Raw genomic sequence first — 17,400 nt, forward strand, 5'->3', positions numbered from 1 at the left:
GATGGAGCCCCCCATCTTGGCATATGTTCCTGGGATTGACGGATTGGTGATTCAGGTGTGGGAACATTTCATGTTTGATTGAGCGTTTCTATGGGGGGGGGCTGAACTCATGTTGGTGTTCACCAGGACGAGCCGGATGTATTAGGTCAAAGAGGCGGACGAGCCGCTGAGTCGGTTGTCTTGAATGCCAGAGAGTGTCGCCGACCAACTCCCATCCATTGATGTTGCAAGCTTGCATATTCCCTGTCGTGACTTGGTCGCTGTTGAGATACGGGCAGGAAGCAACGATTCAAACTTCAAGCCCACTCGTCGAGACTTGAGAATGTTGACCGCCATTGATGAAGCTGGTCGACGGACTTGAGGCGCTTGGGAGTAGTCATAGTTATGGCTGACCCGGCGATTCTCTGTCCATAGTGATTGCATGCTCGACGAATGGGAGGAAGTGGCGACTGATGTATTCAAGTCGGTGGAGCGACAACACTGCTCGATCGTCACCGTGCTATGCCGATCCACATCTTCCTAACAACTAACACTAGCTCAAGCTGTCACTTGATTCAATCCCCTTGTCCAGTTCGATAGAGAAGTATTTCATTTGCTGAAGGTATGGATGATCGGGAGCACGCTCGAGAAGGATATCAATGGCTTTGGTTGTGGAATCCCGAGCAGCATCAAACTGCTTCCTGGATCTTTGAATGGTTGCAATGCCATGGAGAGCTTGAGGAATGATCATGGGGTTTGAAGGCTGTCGAAGTCGCTTCACCATATCCATGGCATCCCTGTAGAGGATGAGGGCATCGTCGCCGTTTCCTTGGAGTCGACGAAGGTCACCCAACCAACACAGTGCATGGGCTACCGAGGCATTATCGGTCGTGGAGTGGATGGTTCTGAGAAGCTCGAGTGATTTCTCGAGTTTGGATTGGGCATCGTCGAGTCGCCCGAGTTGGATCAGGTCTGCACCGCAGCCAATTTGGGATTCGGCCTCTTGAGCTCCTGTTGAGTCGTTTGAGATACGAGTAACAATATCGAGGGCCTCTGTGTGGTATTCGAGTACTTTGGGAAAGTCAGATTGAAGAAAGTGAATCCATCCAAACTCATCTAGGATGTTAGGCACGTAAGAGTGTTCACGAGTACCACATAGCTTGAGATATATTTATAGACACTGATCGGCGTATCGGAGAGCCTGTGAGGTGCAACCCAGAAGTCGTGAGCAATAGGACATACTGCTCAGGATCTGTCCAATGTCACCTCGTTCGAGAGTGCCACCGATATTAATACTGATATCGGGCGACTCTTGGTAGAATGCAAGTGCATCGTCCAGGTGTCCTTGGGATATTGATACCTCACCCATGTTGTTGAGGACTGAAGCAACATCGGGATGCTCGCGGGTCCCATAGAACACGACACTTCGCCTCAAGTTCCTCCTGAACTTCTCCATTGCCTAGGTGTAGAGTGGCTTCTCTTGGGCCAATTTGGCAATTTGGTACTCGATTCGGCTATGCAGTTGCTTGGTGTAAACTTCTGGCACTATCTTCTCGGCGTATTGGTCAAGATGCTCCGCAAATTGTTGTGCCTTGAGATCCATCGAGTCAGTCAGCTTGATCAACACTTCACCAGTTGCATCATCGATTCCTTCGACATTCAGTTCATCGTGTGCTTGGACATACTCTCGAGCCACCTGCTGGGTGAGCGAGTGGGCCGAGTACTGTCCCTCGGCTCCACTTCGGAGGAGACCGCTCTGGACCACCATCTTGATCAGATCGGCCACTGTGGACAGATGGACTGGTCAGTTCCATGTATAAACACCATCAACTGCACTTCGATCCACTCGCAACTCACCTTCGGTCTTGAGCTCCAACTGCTCTGCAATCTCCTTGATCAACTCAAACTGCATGTTGGCCGGCGCCACCAGACTGAGGGCACCGAACAGCCTGGATGCCTCGATGCCTTCAACTCCTCGCTTCATAATCGAGTCCATCGACAGATCCACAATCACCTTGAGCGACGACTACGTGTCGTCCTCGCCATCCTGCAACTCCAATGCTCCTGCAAACGTGGCCTCGAGCTCCGACAGTGGAGTGTCGTAGTTCTCGGCAAACGTCATGAATGTCTGGATGACGAGTGGATATCCGCTGATCTTGGCCACGATGCTGTCGAGGGACTTCTTGGTCTCGTCCGACACAAGTCTCTCGACAATCATTGGCGACGACGACAGGATATATTCGAGTGTGGTGGTGTCGTCCCAGTTGCCGAGACGGAGCAGATCGTGCTGGAAGCTCGGTGCCTTGGTCTCAAGAGCACTGGTGAATACACCAGGAGGCAGCGAGGCCAGCCGAGTCGTCACCACCACATCGCCGCTGAACCCGACCGACTTGGAGTGCTCAAACACAGAATCGGCCACGCTGATGTCATCGATATTGTCGAGCATCAGGAGATAGCCGTGGGTGTTGGCGAGGAACCTCGAGGCATGCTCCTTGACCTTCTCTGGATCGGCACCATCGAACATCTCGCACAGCCCATCGATGGCAGTCGACTCGGTCGAGCAGTTGACCCAGAAGACCTGGGGGTACTGTGGCTTGATGCCAATGGTCTCGGCTTTGATGACATGGAGGTCTTCCTTGTTGCTCGCATTCATAATGTCCATCATGAAGAACAGGATCTGGACGGCGAGGACGGACTTGCCCATGCCACCCATGCCGGAGATGACAGCGCGGCCAGTCAGGGTGAGCTGCTTGAGCAGGGTGACCGAAAGATCCAAGTGGTCCGGGATGCTCGGGCATTGTCAAGATGTGTATTCAGTACACGGCATCATACGGTTATCCACAGCATTAAAGCCACTCTGAGAGAAGACCAGGTTGGGATTCCGTCATCCGGATGTGTTTGCAATGAGATGTGCTTGCCTGCTTCGCTTGCTTGTTCGGTGTTGGCCAAGGACAGTGATATTTGGGAGTTCAGGGGATCACAGCTCTCGACCGAGATACTTGAGGCTGTCGATGGAATCTTGGAAACCCTGTTCTGCAGCCTTGCGATACCAGAAAACGGCGGTGCCGACGTTCTTGGGGACACCTCGGCCTAGCCAGTAGCATTCACCGAGCCAATCTTGTCCGTATCGATTGTCCTGCCCGGCCGACTTGCGAAACCACTCGATTGCCTTGGGTTGGTCCTTGGCGACTCCGTATCCCCAGAAGAAGCACGTTCCAATCCCACATTGACCGTAAGAGTTGCCTTGGTCAGCCGACTTGCGAAACCACTCGAATGCCTTCGTGTAGTCTGTCGATACTCCCCCGCCATAGCAGTAGCAATCTCCGATCCAGAACTGGCTGTCGCTGTGGCCCTCGTCGGCGAGTTGTTCAAAGGTGCCAGCCGCCTTCTCCAGGTCCCGAGTGGTTCCGAATCCATGGAACACACACACAGCCTCGAGATGTCTGCAAATCCAGTCTCGGTCCGACCCTATCTGACAGAGATCGAAGAACTTCCGGGCTGCGGGTGAGTCGGAGTCGGACGAGTTCCAATTGGCCAGACATTCGTCCTCTCCGAAAGGGAACTCATCCGATCTGTTCTCCCGGATGATCTTGACACCCTTCTGTTCGTCGCGCATGGTTCCCCGGCCAAGGTAGTGCATCCAGCCAACCATGTGGGTGGCGATGGGTTTGATGACTGGATCAGTGGATTGGGTGCTGACTTCGTGCCAGTGGTTAAAGGCATCGATGTCGCTCTGTTCGACATCATGGCCGATGAACGAGAACCATCCCCGGAGAAACAAGATGTGGAGTCGACCGTCTTCGCTGCCCTGGTCGGCGGCCTTGGAATACCACTCGATGGCTGTGTCGTAGTCTTGGTCGACACCCTTGCCATTCTCAAAGCATCCACCGAGGGCAACTTGGGCCTGTGCCACTCCACGGTCCGCAAGACTGCGATACAATTGGATGGCTTTGGTGTGATCTGGGTCGACCCCGAGTCCGTTGCGATAGCAGCCAGCCAGGTGGAACTGTGCCATTGGATGGCTTGTGTTGGCTGCCTTCTCCAGAAGGCGGAAGATATGCTGGCGCTCGGCACTCCCCTCAAGCTCATCGTCGTTTTCTGATTCTTGGTCAACTTGGAGGATCCGTGCCAGGAAGTACGAGGCCGATGCATTGCCCTGCTCTGCCCGATCTTCCAGCCAGGATCGGTCTGCTGTGGCTTGATCCTCGCAGTGCAGCGAGAGGGCAATCTGGTCGCTCGGTGTGAGTGCGAACCGCAGCTGTCCGTCTGGATTGCACAAGCCTGCATTCTGACACCAGGTGTGGAAGCGAGGCACCTTGGAGCTCAGGAGAGGCCGGGCTTGTTTGCACACTCGGAGGAGGGTTGCGATGGTGGTCAGGTCGAGGGCGAGCTGGAAGCTGTCGTTGAAGCAGATGATGGTGAAGATGTCAGGGTTGTGGTCGTCAATGTCCAGTCGAGCCATGCTGGTCGAATGATGGACACTGGCAGCCATGATGCGATGCAGCGGGTTGGGATGTGATGAGAGTTGCGATGGCGATATCCAGGCGACGAGACGAAACGAGGTGGGGCGAGACGAGATGGGTGGGATGGAACGAGAGTGGCACAGTCACCAAACCAAGAACATGGCTGGATCCACGGATCGAGTGCCAGTCAATCGATGCTTGTCATTCACATTCCCACACAGCTGTCACTCCATCGCTCCATCACTCCATCACTCCATCGCTCCATCGCTCCAGCCCAGTCGATCCGGATGGGAAACTCGCCTCAGTTTCTCAAGGCCGCTGCTGACCGCGGCAACCTCAAAGTGTGCTTCAACCTTGCCATGCTTCCACCTCACCGGCGAGGGGATTCACCAAGACTATCGCAGCAACCGACAAGTAAACGCCCATCAACGGACTGGGCTGTGACGCTCGAGCTCGGAGCAACATCAATGTGGGATTGGGGTGGTGTTTGATTTCAGCGTACATGCACGGCCTTTGCACTCCCATAAGTTGGTCCCGGTATATTTCCCAACTTTGATTTTGCGTGGCTATCAGCGGACAGACTCGGGCGGCAAGAAAACGACTGGCACAGCAATACGAAAGATTGACACAATATGCAACAAAGGGAATCATTGATACCGGCCGGACATCAATGAAGGTCGAGTCGAACGCACTTCTCGGCTGAGTCATGTCGATCATTGGTTTTTGGGGCCGCTTGAGCTGATCAGCGACGCAATCTTGGGGGCCATGCGATACCGGATCTGGTGCGCTGTTGAGTGGCCAAGGACAGCAAATCCGTAGCATCCCAGGCCAACCCAAACTAGATCCTCCAGGATAGCGCCGCTGGTAGTGAGCGTCGATGACCAGTAAAATATGGCCATGATGACCGGTAGGACATAGACCCGGCGCCCCAGCGACTGGTAGCCGCCGAGGACAAAGAGGCCGAGATGGTACGGACTCAGATACAAGCGCATTTGCTTGGCGATCGGATGGCAGGCTCGCACAACAGCGGTTAGGTCGCCAGACCAGACCATGCTGCTGACGCGGTTGGCAAACGACTCGGGGTCTGGGAGTGACGCAACAAGCGCAGCGACGGATTGGTAGAGCTCGGCGATGGTGAGGCCGATCTGGGATAATCCAGGACCGCCAGAGGCACTTTCCAGCGGAACCTTCATTTGGGCAGCTTCTTCTGGCAGGAAGTAACTTGTGAGGCTGATGGAAATATGAGCCAGGGCGTTGAGGACTGTGACGTAATAGACAATGTATCCCACCCAGCAGATGATCTGGGCAGAGCCTAGATTGATCGTTGCAGTTGAAGAGCGAGTTGAACAGCAACCAGAGGCCGACCGGAGATACAGACCGAGTCAGGGGGGGGGAGCGAGGAAAGATGGCAAATGATAAGCAAGTAGTCGTCCAAGGCTCAAGTCGGTGCGAGTGGCTGATCTGGGCATCAACGTGTTGCGTCATGAGATGGCAAGAACGTATCCATCAAGTCCAACAGCCAGCTACACAGACAGCCGAAGCGGTCACGCACCAATGTCGACAAGCACAACTGCACACTCACCAAAGGTAACGTCGTCGTAGAACGTCGTAATCCACGAGTAGTTCGTATGACAAACCTCACAGCGGAGCCGACCCGTGGGTGCTCCGCACGCCAGTCTCCATTGTCGCAGACAATCCGCGTGGATGAACCGGGCCGAGCCGGAGCATTTGCATGGTGCTATCAATGACTCTGCACAGTCCTCGCCAAGACAGACTCTGCAGGTCTCGAGCGGCGCATTTCTTGTGAAGGGATGTCGCTGCACCGATTGGCTGTGCTGCAAGTGGACTGACACAGCCTCTCGGGTCACTGCGGACACGGCCGTTGGAGCGATGGTTTCTGCGCTTGGACGTGCATCCACAGGCGACGGATGACTCGCTTTGAGCCCCGATGATTTCCATGAGCGTCCGTGAGACTGGGAGAAAAATGCTTGAACAGGAACGTAGGTGGCGGGAGCGTTGGGATCGGCCGCATCAGGGCAGCTCTGAAGCGCAGGCAAAGATGCCGGCCCCAGCTCCGAGTCACATTCAGAAGCGTCATCGTCGTGCAGGAAGAACGAGGGCTGGATTTGCGACAGCGTCGGGTTGAGAGATTGCAGCTCCATAGCGAGTGTCTCGCTGATATCGTCGGGGACCTCCGCATCCTCATCGGATTCATCCATATCGATCACTGGTCGCCCATGTGGGAGCTTTAGCTGTTGTCTCTGCTGCTGTCTCAGCGGCGACGGCGACCGAGACGACAGAGGCGACGGTGGGGACGCCAGAGATGGCGATGGCGAAGGTGGTGACAGCGCCGCGAGACGATGGATTGCCGGTGACGACGGACGGCTCCTGATTCTCTGGAATCGGAAGCGCTCCGACAGCAGCTGCGAAGCGGCATCGGTAATTGATCGGCTGGCGCCTTCGGCAAGAGAAAGCAGGGACGGAGCCGAGAACGAGCGATGCAGCGGGTCGTCCTCCTGTCGGGACAAGCAGTCGGCGACGGCTGGAGCTGACGATTTTGCTCCGGGTTGGTAGGACGGCTGCGATGCCAGCACATCGACGGCCGAATCCTGCGGACATCGGTTGACCAGCAGATGGCAGAGATGTTTGCATGCGTGCTGCATTGTGGCGGCCTCTGGGCGATACTGCTGGTTCTGCACATCGCATCCAGGCAACCAACATTGGTCAAGAGGAAGGGGGCCAAAGGTGTCAGCCGAGTAACCAGACAAGCAACGGTGCTCACATGCCGAGCGAACATTATCGGAACTTGGTAATGGGATGCTCCTGCAGGGTATCCCATCAACTCCATTCCTCGAAGCCAAGCACGAATGAATGGTGCGAGCCCGGGAGCACAGGCGCTGTTGGCATATCTCCACGGCCCCGACGTTTTGACCTGCCTTGTTTGAGAAGCGAGCTGGGCGGTCCACTTTGGTGGGCTGTTGGGATTGAGACAGTGCTGGAGAAGGCACCGACGGGCAGGTTAGCTGCGAGAGAGAGAGCAGCAAATGTTGGAGGGTGCGGGGCAGATGGGGATTGAGACGGGAAAGCGGATTGATGCCGGGCCAGGCGACCACTTGACCACCCGACCATTTGACCAGTGGGCCGGCTGACCGATGTGGCTCAGGTGACCCAGCACCATGGCGAGGACGAGTTGCTGGATGGATGCACTCAACACATGAGCAAATGGGACGCCATCCCGATTGAAATGAACATGTAGTCTATGATGAGAATGAGTCCAACAGAGCCGTTTGCGATATAACCGTTTACCTCCGATGCTCTCCGGTTTCCACAATCGACCTACACTGCTCAAAGTATCAAGCAAGCCGCTGCCTTTGGGGATTGGATGGACAACCCTTGCCTTGACGCCATGACAGATTGCCAAAGGAGATGACGACCTCGGTCTCCTTGGACACACTGTTTGGCCGTGGTTGTGATGGTTTGTGTGTGTATGTATTCAGGTCCCAGAAAACAACAACAGGGTGTCCCGTTTCCAAACGGGTACGCTGTATGGATAGCCGTCGGTCCCCATTGCAGCAAATGCAACATTATGGTGTAGACAGCGGCTGCTCAAGACAGACACGGTCTCTCTGCGCATATCCAGCTGGGACAGCGTCGGTCACTTTCGAGAGTGGATGCGGGTGATCGCGAGGTTGCCCTGCTGCTCGTCAAAGAGGAGCGAGCGGGTCTTTGGGATCATGTCGCGGGCTACGTCTGTGCGTTGGATGAGCTGCAAGCGCGACCGTCAATAAGAGTGACGATCGACAGTGTTAGTTCCTTGAACAGATGCGGAGGCGCCTCGAGCTATGCTTTGAATCCGAAGTACGCCGTTATCGGGATCTCCCAGTCATAGGGCTTGGACTCACCTTGAACAGCCCGGTGCCGATTCCCATGGGCTGGCCCATGATGATGCACTCGGATACGCCCATGATTTCGTCCTTCTTTCCAAAGAAAGATGCGTCGAACAGATGGTCCGTGGTCTTTTCGAACGACGCCAGCATAAGCACACTGTCGCGCATCTTGGCGATGCCGAATCGAGTGATGCCCAGAACTTCGCCCTGGAAAGAATCGGTCGGGTATCAGCCGTCTCGTTCGCTTGCCTCGCCGTCGCTGTGCTGTAGCTCCATCAATCCATAAAACGGCAGCCCAACACGGCGCAACGCACCAGCTGCTGGTGCTTACCTTGAAGGTCATCAGATCGCTCAAAAGCATGACGTGTCGTGGATCGATGGTCATGCCGTGGCTCGACATTGTGAACATGATTTCCTTGATGATTGTCAGGCTGTTGCCGGTCGCAGGTACGTCTTTCGATCAGCATCGTGTCGGGTGGTGCCGCCAAGGTCGTCCCGAGATCGATACAGGTGTTGGTGTTGGTGTTGGTGCTAGTGCGTGACTTACCGAGCAGCTTCGATACCAAGGGTTTTGAACACCTCAAGGGTGTGGTTGGATTTGGTCTTGAGGCCATCGACACCGTCGGTGCCCATGACCTCCATAAGTCCATATCCCTCAACGAGGAGCTGATACTCTTTGGGTTTCTTGCCCTCCGCCTCGCTGATGATGGCGCGATTTACCGTCCGGATGCCCTGGTGTACAGCCAGGCATGCATCGGTATTGGGGGAAGGGGTCTGTCAGTTTGGCATCACGCATGGCAAGCCTGATATCACCCCTTCCTCTGATCACACCGACAGACTGCGACTGTGGAGCACAGGGTTGACATTCCTACCTTCACGACCACCTTGGGAAGGGCCCGCTTGAGAACCTGCATCTCGTGGAAGATGGATGCCTCGTTCTTGCCCTCAGAGACACGGACGCGGAGTGCCCACTCGCCATCAAAGGCGATGTTCTAGATGCAGACATCGAGTCGGTCAGTCGCGCTGGATCTACGGGATCGAGCCGGGGCCTCTGAATGAGGCCATCAAGGGATGGATTCAGGCTGCTTACTGCGGACGAGATCTTGAGCTTGGGGGCGCGAACGATGGCGTCGCAAACGGAGGCGACATCGAGATCCAGCTGAGAAGGCCGAGAAAATATTGGTTAGAAGGGCGACTATGCTCTTCACTTTGTAACCCGAAGCGACTATGCTCTTCACTTTGTAACCCGAAGTGACTATGCTCTTCACTTTGTAACCCGAAGCGACTGATCGGGCTTGGGAGGCGCATCGGCATGTCATGCAAGACGGACGTCCCGAGCGCATACAGCAAAGCGAGCCGCACCTGAAGCCGATGGATGGTGCCTTCGTCCAGCTTGATGCGCAAGTAGCACTCCTGAGCCGAGACAATCTCCTGGATGTACTCTGAGATCTGTGGGGGAGGGGGAGGCGCAAATCGGGATAGCTGGTCAGCACGCAAGCGTTGGCTGTGCGCTGCAGCGCTTGTATATGCTCAGCGGCACACGATTCATGAACGAAGATGGGCACGACATATGTACATCTTCAAGGCGAGTCTTTTCAACACGGCCCTTGACGACACGAGCAGCACTCTCGCTGCACGCCGTCTTGGGATTGAGAATGGCCGTAATGATGGGCGTTGAGATGGTCTTGGCGGCGTTGATGATTTCTTTGATTCGCGGCACACCGAGGGTGACGTTCATACTGGCGACACCGGCAAAGTGGAAAGTTTTGAGGGTCATCTGGGTGCCAGGCTCACCGATACTCTGGGCTCCGACGGCACCAACAGCCGTCCCTGTGCGCGAACAATGTAAGTCAGCATCTTGCAAGAGTATGTGCAGGGAGCGCGGTTGCTGTTAATCTGTCGCCTCGTCGCCGGGTTTTCACACATGCAACTTGACGGTACCTGGCTCGATCACAGCTCGGGCGTACTTGGTGGCACAGATATCTAGGAAGCACTCGAGCTGCTTCTTGGTGATGCGGGTCTTGATCTGGTTGGCGTCTTCAACAGCGCGACGTGGATGGTAAGCCATCTTCTGACCGGGATCGTGTCGGCCCACACTTGCACATCTCGACTGCCTCAAGTAACCGCTCAGCGGGGTCTTACCTCCACCGTGCTTCTTGGATTTGCTGCCGGATTCCAGGCCTGTCCCAAGACCGTGTTTGCCGCGGACAGAAGCCAGATGATTCATTGTGTCGCTGATGAACGCCCTGAGAGTCTTGATGTACTCATCGGAGCAGATCTGCTTGAAACGGGGCTCGTCCAGGGCCTTGTTGACGTGCTGCTCAACCTCATAGGGCAGCAGACCCTTGTCGCGCGGGTCGTTGAAGAGGGACTGTGGACAAGGTGCAACGGCAGTTGCAGCAACAGCCGCAAGAGCAGCAGCGTGAGTGGCGACTGGATGAGGGAGAGAGACCCGCGCAATCACGACAAGTGAAAGATGGTTGCGTACCCGAGAGTGCTGGAGGTTTCGAACAAACTCAACAGGTTGCTGGGCACCCTCGATGCTGGCAGGATCCAGTCCGTCATCGCCATAGACGAACTGCACGACACCTCCGGAGGCATTTCGAACCGATCGGTCGTAGTGGGCCGTCAAATCCTCAAGAGCCTAACCACGAGGGGTGGGGGAGGCAAACAGCGTGTCAGAAAGTGGATGAGGCAGCGCAACATAATCACGTATGACATTGATGGAAGTTCAAGGAACACAAGGCGCATCCTATCCACTGCCTTGCCGATAATTGTGTCGCCGACAGTCAGTACATCACACATCTCTTTAGGAGCGCTGCACTAAACGAACCTTCATCAAGCGGCGAGACATGTAGCCAGTCTCGGCAGTCTTGACAGCGGTATCAACGAGACCCTCACGGCCAGACACGGCGTGGAAAATGAACTCGGGCGGAGTCAGGCCACTGTAAAAACTGTTGCGGACGAAGCCCTTGGCGGCGGGGGCGACGGCTGGGAGATTGGACACACGATGAGCCGCGTGCGCAATAATGTGCCATATCAACATCTGCGATGGCTCGGGCAAGGCAGGCGCGCGCAATATCGCAGCTGCGCAATATCGTTTGCCACCACAGGACTGGAGTCTTACATTGCTTGGGGAAGTGTGGCAAGGAGCGGTCTCCAAAGCCGTTTGGGATACGGTTGCCGCTGATGATCTGCTGGCCGACACAAGCGACCATCTGCGAGACGTTGATCTTGGAGCCTGGGCACCAACGAGCGTTGTTATCAGCATCACCAAGTTGCCCTCCGCGAGCACACGTCGCGGCACATTGCAGCACATGGTCAAAGTAGCGAGGTTCAGACCGTGTGTGAATGGCTCCTCGACTGGGATCCCATGGTTACCTTTGGAGCCGCAGAGGGACATGATGAGCGGCGCATTGTACTTGCTGAGTTCCTTGAGACAGATTTCGGCGGCTTGGTCACGGACCTTGCTGAGTACACCAGAGATCTCGGACTGGGGCGCCAGAGAGAAGTCAGTTTCGAAATAGAGCTGGCAATCATCAAGCCACAGTGCTCGAGTCGGACAGAGCCACGACTGTCACTCGTCTCGAAGAATGCAGCGGGAAGCCCGAGACGAACCTCCAGTGTCTGGGCCTCGTTACAGCCCGCCATAAGCTTCAGCTTGCCGGCCTTGGCCTGGCCGATGAGCTCATCGCAGCGGGCATATGCTTCCACGACCTTGATATCCTTTTGCTTGGCCAGGATCTCGCCAGGCTGGACATCGTCAATGCCGATCGAGAAGCCCTTGTTTGCTGGTGTTGGATCAAAGATGAGGCAAGGATATGAGAAAACGAGCCTGACAACCACATCGCCACTCTACAATACTCGTGAGCAAAGTGAGCCCCGCACACCATCAAGGTGTACAGGTGGCCCATGGCGAGCAAAGAATGTGGCTGACTCGATGGCTTCTCCCCACAAGCAGCTTCTTGAGTGCGGCAAGCCCACCGTGCGGCCGGGTCGAGACAGGAACTTACCAAGCCAACGAGCAGAGAGCTTGGCAACGCGGTTCATGCAAGCTGCGGCCTCGATTGGCCCGTAGTCTCTCAAGACGGTGTAGAACATGGACTTTTTGCTGCCGTCGCCGATGATGGCCTTGTCGACGACACCGCACATGAGCTCGCTGTTGTAGATAAAGAGATAGCCGTCGCTGGGACACATGGTACTCTCCACGCACTTGTCCTTCTCGAAGGTGCGACACTTGGTCTCGAGGTTCAGGATGACCTTGGACTTTTTGTTGGGCCGCAGCAGCACGCTAAAGATTTGCTTTCCAGTCCAGAGCTTGACCGGCTGATGGCGTAGCGAGGAGGCGGAGCAAATCAGCGAGAGAGAAACACATGTCAGCGGCCCTTGGATGGCGTGGGGGTTGTTGACCAAGACAGAGTCACCAGTGCATCGACGGCAGCCAAATGACGAACCTTCCAGATGGCTGGGGGAGGAATGTCGATGTCAAAGGTAGCGTCGCTGAGATACGAGCAGACTTGGGTGAACTGCGAGCGGTCGTAGAAGGTGTCCTTGCTTGAGATCAAATACGACGCGGTGATGAAATCCTGGGTGGCGGCAATCAGGGGCTCGCCGTTTCTGGGGGTGACTAGGTTGTTTTTGACCTGCCAGTTCAAGGGCGCCACCGAGGAAATTGGAGCAGCGTTGCGTGGAGGGTTGGCCGAGCGAATGTGTCAGCAACGGCCACGAACGAGCTACGATGTGCACGATCGTCACCTCCAAAGAAGGCTGCTCACCCGGCGCTCAGCAACACAAATCCCATCTCCGACTTACGCCCATCAGGGTGATGGCTTCCGCACGGGCTTCTTCGGTCTGTGGGACGTGGATGTTCATCTCATCGCCATCGAAATCGGCGTTGTAAGGCGTGCACACACACTCGTTGAAGCGTAGTGTCCTCCACGGCCGAACCTTGACCTGGTTGTTATTTTTGGGAGGGGCGATGGTCAGCGGCAGATTGGCTGCAACAGGATGTTGACGACAATGACAGCTGCACAGCGCGGATGCGTTCAAGCGAGGGAGAAGAGTCAGGGGAGAGGCTGAACGTACCATGTGCGACATAATACTGAGCTTGTGGAGCGACGGCTGGCGGTTGAACAACACAATGTCGTCATCTTGCAGATGGCGATCGACAATGTCGCCGATCTGCAGGCTCTGGGCCACCTTGGCTCGATCGCCAAACTTGAGGAATCTGGTCGATGGTTGGGCCAAGCGGAATGAGTGCGAGAGTGAGTCGAGGGAGGGGTCCGATGTGATGCAACTGACGATACAGCTCCGCAAGCACAGTGCGGCAGTCATCCCGCGCCCACCTCTTGTATCCCTCGGACGACGTGACGTAGGTAGCGCCCGGATGCACATCGACGCCGTTCATGACGTTCTTGCGCAGGCGCTCGATATTGAAGGCCGTGACGCGCTCGGGATAGGTCAGGATGCGGCAGATTCGCTCTGGGACAGCGACCTGGTCGATGCGGAGGTTGGGGTCGGGGGAGATGACCGTTCTGCCGGAAAAATCGACACGCTTGCCAGAGAGATTGCCTCGGAAGCGGCCGTGCTTGCCCTTGAGTCGCTGACAGAAACCCTTCTTGATTTTGCGGACGTTCTGTGAAGAGGCACGGCCGAGACGACACACGGCGTGGTGAGAAGCGCGATATATGTGTGTACTTGACGATGTGTGATCGGCCCTTGGGTGTCAAGAGAGCTGTCGTGCCGGCAAATATAGGACCACCCCCAGCGAGACCAGTGGGGATTCGGACGGTCGACTTACATAGAGACTCTGGAGATGATGCGGCACACCAGGAAGATCGCTCGTGACATACATTGCGCACTGCAGCTGCAGGTAGTCCCAGTGCTCCTGTTTCGGCAATGGAGGCGTTGCACGGTGGTGAGATGGCTGGAAGATGGCGCGAACTGGATGCTTGCCACCGCTGCCGCCCGCGTTGCCGTACTGCAGCGACTCTCGTGACGTTGGTCCGCCGGTATTACCATCAAACTTGCCGTCGGCAGACCCTGGGCAATAACGGCCCGAATCTTGCTGTTGATATCGATGATATCAGAGAGCAGGACAGTGAGATCGTCCTCGGAGCTGATGGAGGAGGGGAAAGCAAGCTGGATGGTGAGACTCTGGCTGGCTGACAGGATACACCCAGGCACGCCAGCGGACGCCGACAAGCCATCTCAGTAGACTGGGAGGCAGACAAGCGGGCAGACGGGGATCACACAATACCTCGAGGCGTCCACGCCGACAGAGGGGCGGATACAGACAGGTGGAACCGGAAGCGCTGTCCAAAGGAAGAGTTCTGGGCGACCGGTGCTGGGATCGAGTCCCATCAGCTCACAGTCCTGCAGAGAGGTGCAGTTAGAACACGGAGTGCAGCAACCGGTTTCGCCCAGGCAGTGTCGATGGGTCCTCTGAGGCAGCGGACCGTGACTGAGCCTGCTGGTCATTTCCACTCGACCGAAACATCGATGTACACTGATACCTCGTTGCTAATGCGCTCAAGCAGTCGCAGGATCGTGAGAGGCGTCATGTCTTCCATAGCCTTCGAAATGTGGGGCTTGAGGGCGGGGTCGAGCTGGGAGATATTGGTGAATCTCTCACGGAACTCGCGCTCCTCGACGACGTTGTTGGCGGTTCGCTTGCGGAACTTTTCGTGCACGATCTTCATGGCGCCGACCTTCTTTACGGTTCCTGGAGACCCGTTAGACACATAGTTCGATGGTGAGTTCCTGGGCGCTCCACTGGGTTGATTTGCGAGCCTAGGGCAGCTCTCGAACAAGAGCCTGACGATGCAAAGGCTGTAGGAACTGCATGCTCCGACACCCACCGTTGAGGCTGTTGCAGTGCGGGCATCGGGTCGCTTTCTTGCACGTCGTGTTGAGCGACTTGAGAATGTCGTTCCGCCTGTTGCCGTCGGTGGTCGATCGAATCCGCTTGAGGAAGACTCTGCGGACCTGCTCCTCCAGCAGCACCCTGCTGCAGGTCTGCGTGAAGACGAAGGGCGACTCAGCTTCAGCAACGACCATGGAGAAATGACACCGACGCGATTCGGGATATCTCGAGACCTGCCCAGGCATTCAACGAGAGGGCGATCATCCGGTCTGAAGTTTTACCTTGCAGATGTTTTGCAAAACCTTGATCATTTGCTTGAAGTATCCGATGTGGAACACAGGCAAGACGAGCCGGATGACGCCAAAGTGGCCGACGCAGTCCTGTAGATTCTCGCCACAGGTTTCGCAGCGGCTTTGCTTGTCGGAAGTTCCCTGCAAGGATCGAGCCACGGTGGTTAGGGCAGATCAGCGCAGCTCGGAGCTGTGTTGAGCGTCGTCGGCGTTCAGAAAGCAAAATCGCAGACTTGGAATGCAGCCGCAGGGCAGCAGGGTGTTTCGATGTTCCTTTCGTATTCGTCTCAGATCCGCGGATGACACATTGATGCAATGCCGATAATCGCGACGGATTGCATCGATCGCGGCAGATTGCATCGAATGCCACCGAAACTGCCGGATCGCGCCGGTCCTTGTCCAGATCGGACCGGGGCCGCATCTTACCAGCCGCTTATCCAAAACACCATATGGGGCGGGGGCGCGAACGGGACCTTGGACATTGACGTCATACAGATTCCGCTCATAGAGCTCGAGCACGGACATGTTCATGGCGGCTTGGCTCGAGAAGACGCCAAACTCGAGCTGTTTGCTGTTGATGCAAGGCAAGACAGACCGGTGCATGCGGGCATGGTTAGTCTGGACTCCTGTATCGGGAGGGTGTGACGCCACGCCGGGATGAAGCAAGCCATTGGGTGATTGCGCTCGGAGCGACATGACTGCTGATGCGGGAGAGGGCGGATATCGTTACATTCGCTTTGGGGTATTGTCCACGACGGGCTTCTTCATGGTGACGGATAGATGGGGTTAAATCGGCCGAGCGAGGGGAAGTGGCAGCGGAGATCGATCCAAGAGAGGCCACAGATCGATTGGGCAGGCGGCCTGGATATGATGCAGCCTGGTGCAAGAGCGGCAATGGGCGGGTTGCTTGGGGGTCGGACTCGATAGTGGCTTTGGGGTCGGACTCGGTTCTGGCTATGGGACTGGACGGGATGCGACGAGATGCGACGAGATGCGACGGAGACCAGGCGGGCTCGATCCGCTTGGACGGGGCAGAGGCGGCGTGGTTGGGCTGGAAAGGACCCGCTGCCTGGGCCAAAAAAGAATGCGAATTAATTAGACGAAACCGGGGCCGATAGCACTGCCACACATGCAACCCCAGCCCTTGCCCTTGCCCTTGCCCTTGCCCTGGGCAAGAATGGAATGCGGGATGCATCGGTGTATCGGCCGGCGCACAGCGCGACTTGCAAATGCGGGACGGTGGAGATGAACCGCGGCGGCTGTGCGGGTCCAGACGGTACAGCGACAGCAACGCAGCGCCAGAGGCCGACGGGCGGGACAAATGACCCCCACGGCAATGGGTCGGTGGATGTTGCTGGCGGGGATCGCAGCGTCGATGCCTTCTGCCCAGTTCTGCCAGTTCAGTCCAGTTCTGCCGGCTCTGCTCGATGGGTCCTGATTGGCGGGCTGCGCAGCGCCACCCAGCAGCCAATCCGCGGGCGCTTACCTCAGCCGGCGTCACCTGCGTGGTGGGACTCATCGCAGCCGCTCCCGCGTGGCGGGCAGCCACAAGGCAGCCACAAGACAGCCACAAGGCAGCCACAAGACAGCCACAAGGCAGCCACAAGACGGCCGCACGGCAGCCAGAGCGTGGCCGGCCGCGCGCCGAGGCAAGGCAGGCACCCGATCACATGCGAGACAGATAGCGCTCCCATTCGTCCTTGGCCTGTGTTCCCCTCGATGGCCGATAAGAGTCTGTCGCGGAGGGGGCTCGCAGGTCTCCATCGCCCTCATCGCCGTCCCCGCTCTCTGGCCTCTTATATCCGCCGTCTCGCCCTCGAGATCGATCCGTCGCTCTCCTTCCCTTCCCTTCCGCCTGGCGATCTGTATCCAAGCCTCTGCTCGCGGCCGCATCCCGTGCATCCACCGGCCGAATC

The 17,400-nt window shown here is 56.6% G+C and overlaps 4 protein-coding genes across 4 annotated transcripts; all 4 read right to left on the reverse strand.

The window, feature by feature from the left end:
• Window positions 1–37: 37 nt before the first annotated feature.
• BJ171DRAFT_617070 (uncharacterized protein) lies at window positions 38–1,348 on the reverse strand (the record flags this gene model as incomplete). The annotated part of the gene is made up of 2 exons (XM_053115366.1): window positions 38–1,095; window positions 1,222–1,348. The coding sequence occupies 2 exons, from the start codon at window positions 1,346–1,348 to the stop codon at window positions 533–535; spliced, it is 690 nt and encodes a 229-aa protein (XP_052967210.1). The 3' UTR covers window positions 38–532.
• A 1,608-nt stretch (window positions 1,349–2,956) lies between these two features.
• Window positions 2,957–4,488, reverse strand: BJ171DRAFT_458826 (uncharacterized protein; the record flags this gene model as incomplete). The annotated part of the gene is made up of 2 exons (XM_053108389.1): window positions 3,759–4,488; window positions 2,957–3,422 (listed from the first exon to the last, which is right to left on the reverse strand). Exons 1-2 carry the CDS (start codon window positions 4,469–4,471, stop codon window positions 2,957–2,959), a joined length of 1,179 nt encoding a protein of 392 aa, XP_052967211.1. The 5' UTR covers window positions 4,472–4,488.
• Window positions 4,489–4,878: 390 nt separating this feature from the next.
• BJ171DRAFT_598711 (uncharacterized protein) lies at window positions 4,879–7,511 on the reverse strand. Its single transcript, XM_053114863.1, has 3 exons — window positions 7,379–7,511; window positions 6,025–7,135; window positions 4,879–5,754 (listed from the first exon to the last, which is right to left on the reverse strand). Exons 2-3 carry the CDS (start codon window positions 7,103–7,105, stop codon window positions 5,156–5,158), a joined length of 1,680 nt encoding a protein of 559 aa, XP_052967212.1. The 5' UTR covers window positions 7,106–7,135; window positions 7,379–7,511; the 3' UTR covers window positions 4,879–5,155.
• Window positions 7,512–7,885: 374 nt separating this feature from the next.
• Window positions 7,886–16,666, reverse strand: BJ171DRAFT_441903 (uncharacterized protein). The gene is made up of 29 exons (XM_053108083.1): window positions 16,633–16,666; window positions 16,215–16,553; window positions 15,911–16,055; window positions 15,476–15,625; window positions 15,190–15,346; window positions 14,845–15,053; window positions 14,589–14,704; window positions 14,348–14,447; window positions 14,130–14,216; window positions 13,675–13,964; window positions 13,415–13,556; window positions 13,142–13,282; window positions 12,784–12,972; window positions 12,343–12,655; window positions 11,948–12,120; window positions 11,711–11,822; window positions 11,457–11,570; window positions 11,163–11,320; window positions 10,818–10,973; window positions 10,472–10,700; window positions 10,271–10,366; window positions 9,906–10,159; window positions 9,692–9,778; window positions 9,420–9,488; window positions 9,202–9,321; window positions 8,877–9,061; window positions 8,661–8,760; window positions 8,345–8,536; window positions 7,886–8,208 (listed from the first exon to the last, which is right to left on the reverse strand). Exons 2-29 carry the CDS (start codon window positions 16,250–16,252, stop codon window positions 8,098–8,100), a joined length of 4,233 nt encoding a protein of 1,410 aa, XP_052967213.1. The 5' UTR covers window positions 16,253–16,553; window positions 16,633–16,666; the 3' UTR covers window positions 7,886–8,097.
• Between the last annotated feature and the right edge of the window lie 734 nt (window positions 16,667–17,400).

Source organism: Polychytrium aggregatum, assembly GCF_025602895.1.
Source record: "Polychytrium aggregatum strain JEL109 chromosome Unknown BJ171scaffold_16, whole genome shotgun sequence".
Lineage (NCBI taxonomy): Eukaryota > Fungi > Chytridiomycota > Chytridiomycetes > Polychytriales > Polychytrium > Polychytrium aggregatum.

Excerpts from the sequence above, each read along its gene's own strand:
- BJ171DRAFT_598711 (XM_053114863.1), bottom strand. The coding sequence starts at position 7,105 with ATGCAGCACGCATGCAAACATCTCTGCCATCTGCTGGTCAACCGATGT. Across the intron at positions 5,755-6,024 it reads CTACGACGACGTTACCTTTG|GCTCTGCCCAGATCATCTGC; the intron begins GTGAGTGTGCAG and ends CGATCAATCTAG.
- BJ171DRAFT_441903 (XM_053108083.1), bottom strand. The coding sequence starts at position 16,252 with ATGAAGAAGCCCGTCGTGGACAATACCCCAAAGCGAAT. Across the intron at positions 16,056-16,214 it reads GACAATACCCCAAAGCGAAT|CAAACAGCTCGAGTTTGGCG; the intron begins GTAACGATATCC and ends TTGCATCAACAG. Across the intron at positions 10,974-11,162 it reads TGTCTCGCCGCTTGATGAAG|GCTCTTGAGGATTTGACGGC; the intron begins GTTCGTTTAGTG and ends CCTCGTGGTTAG.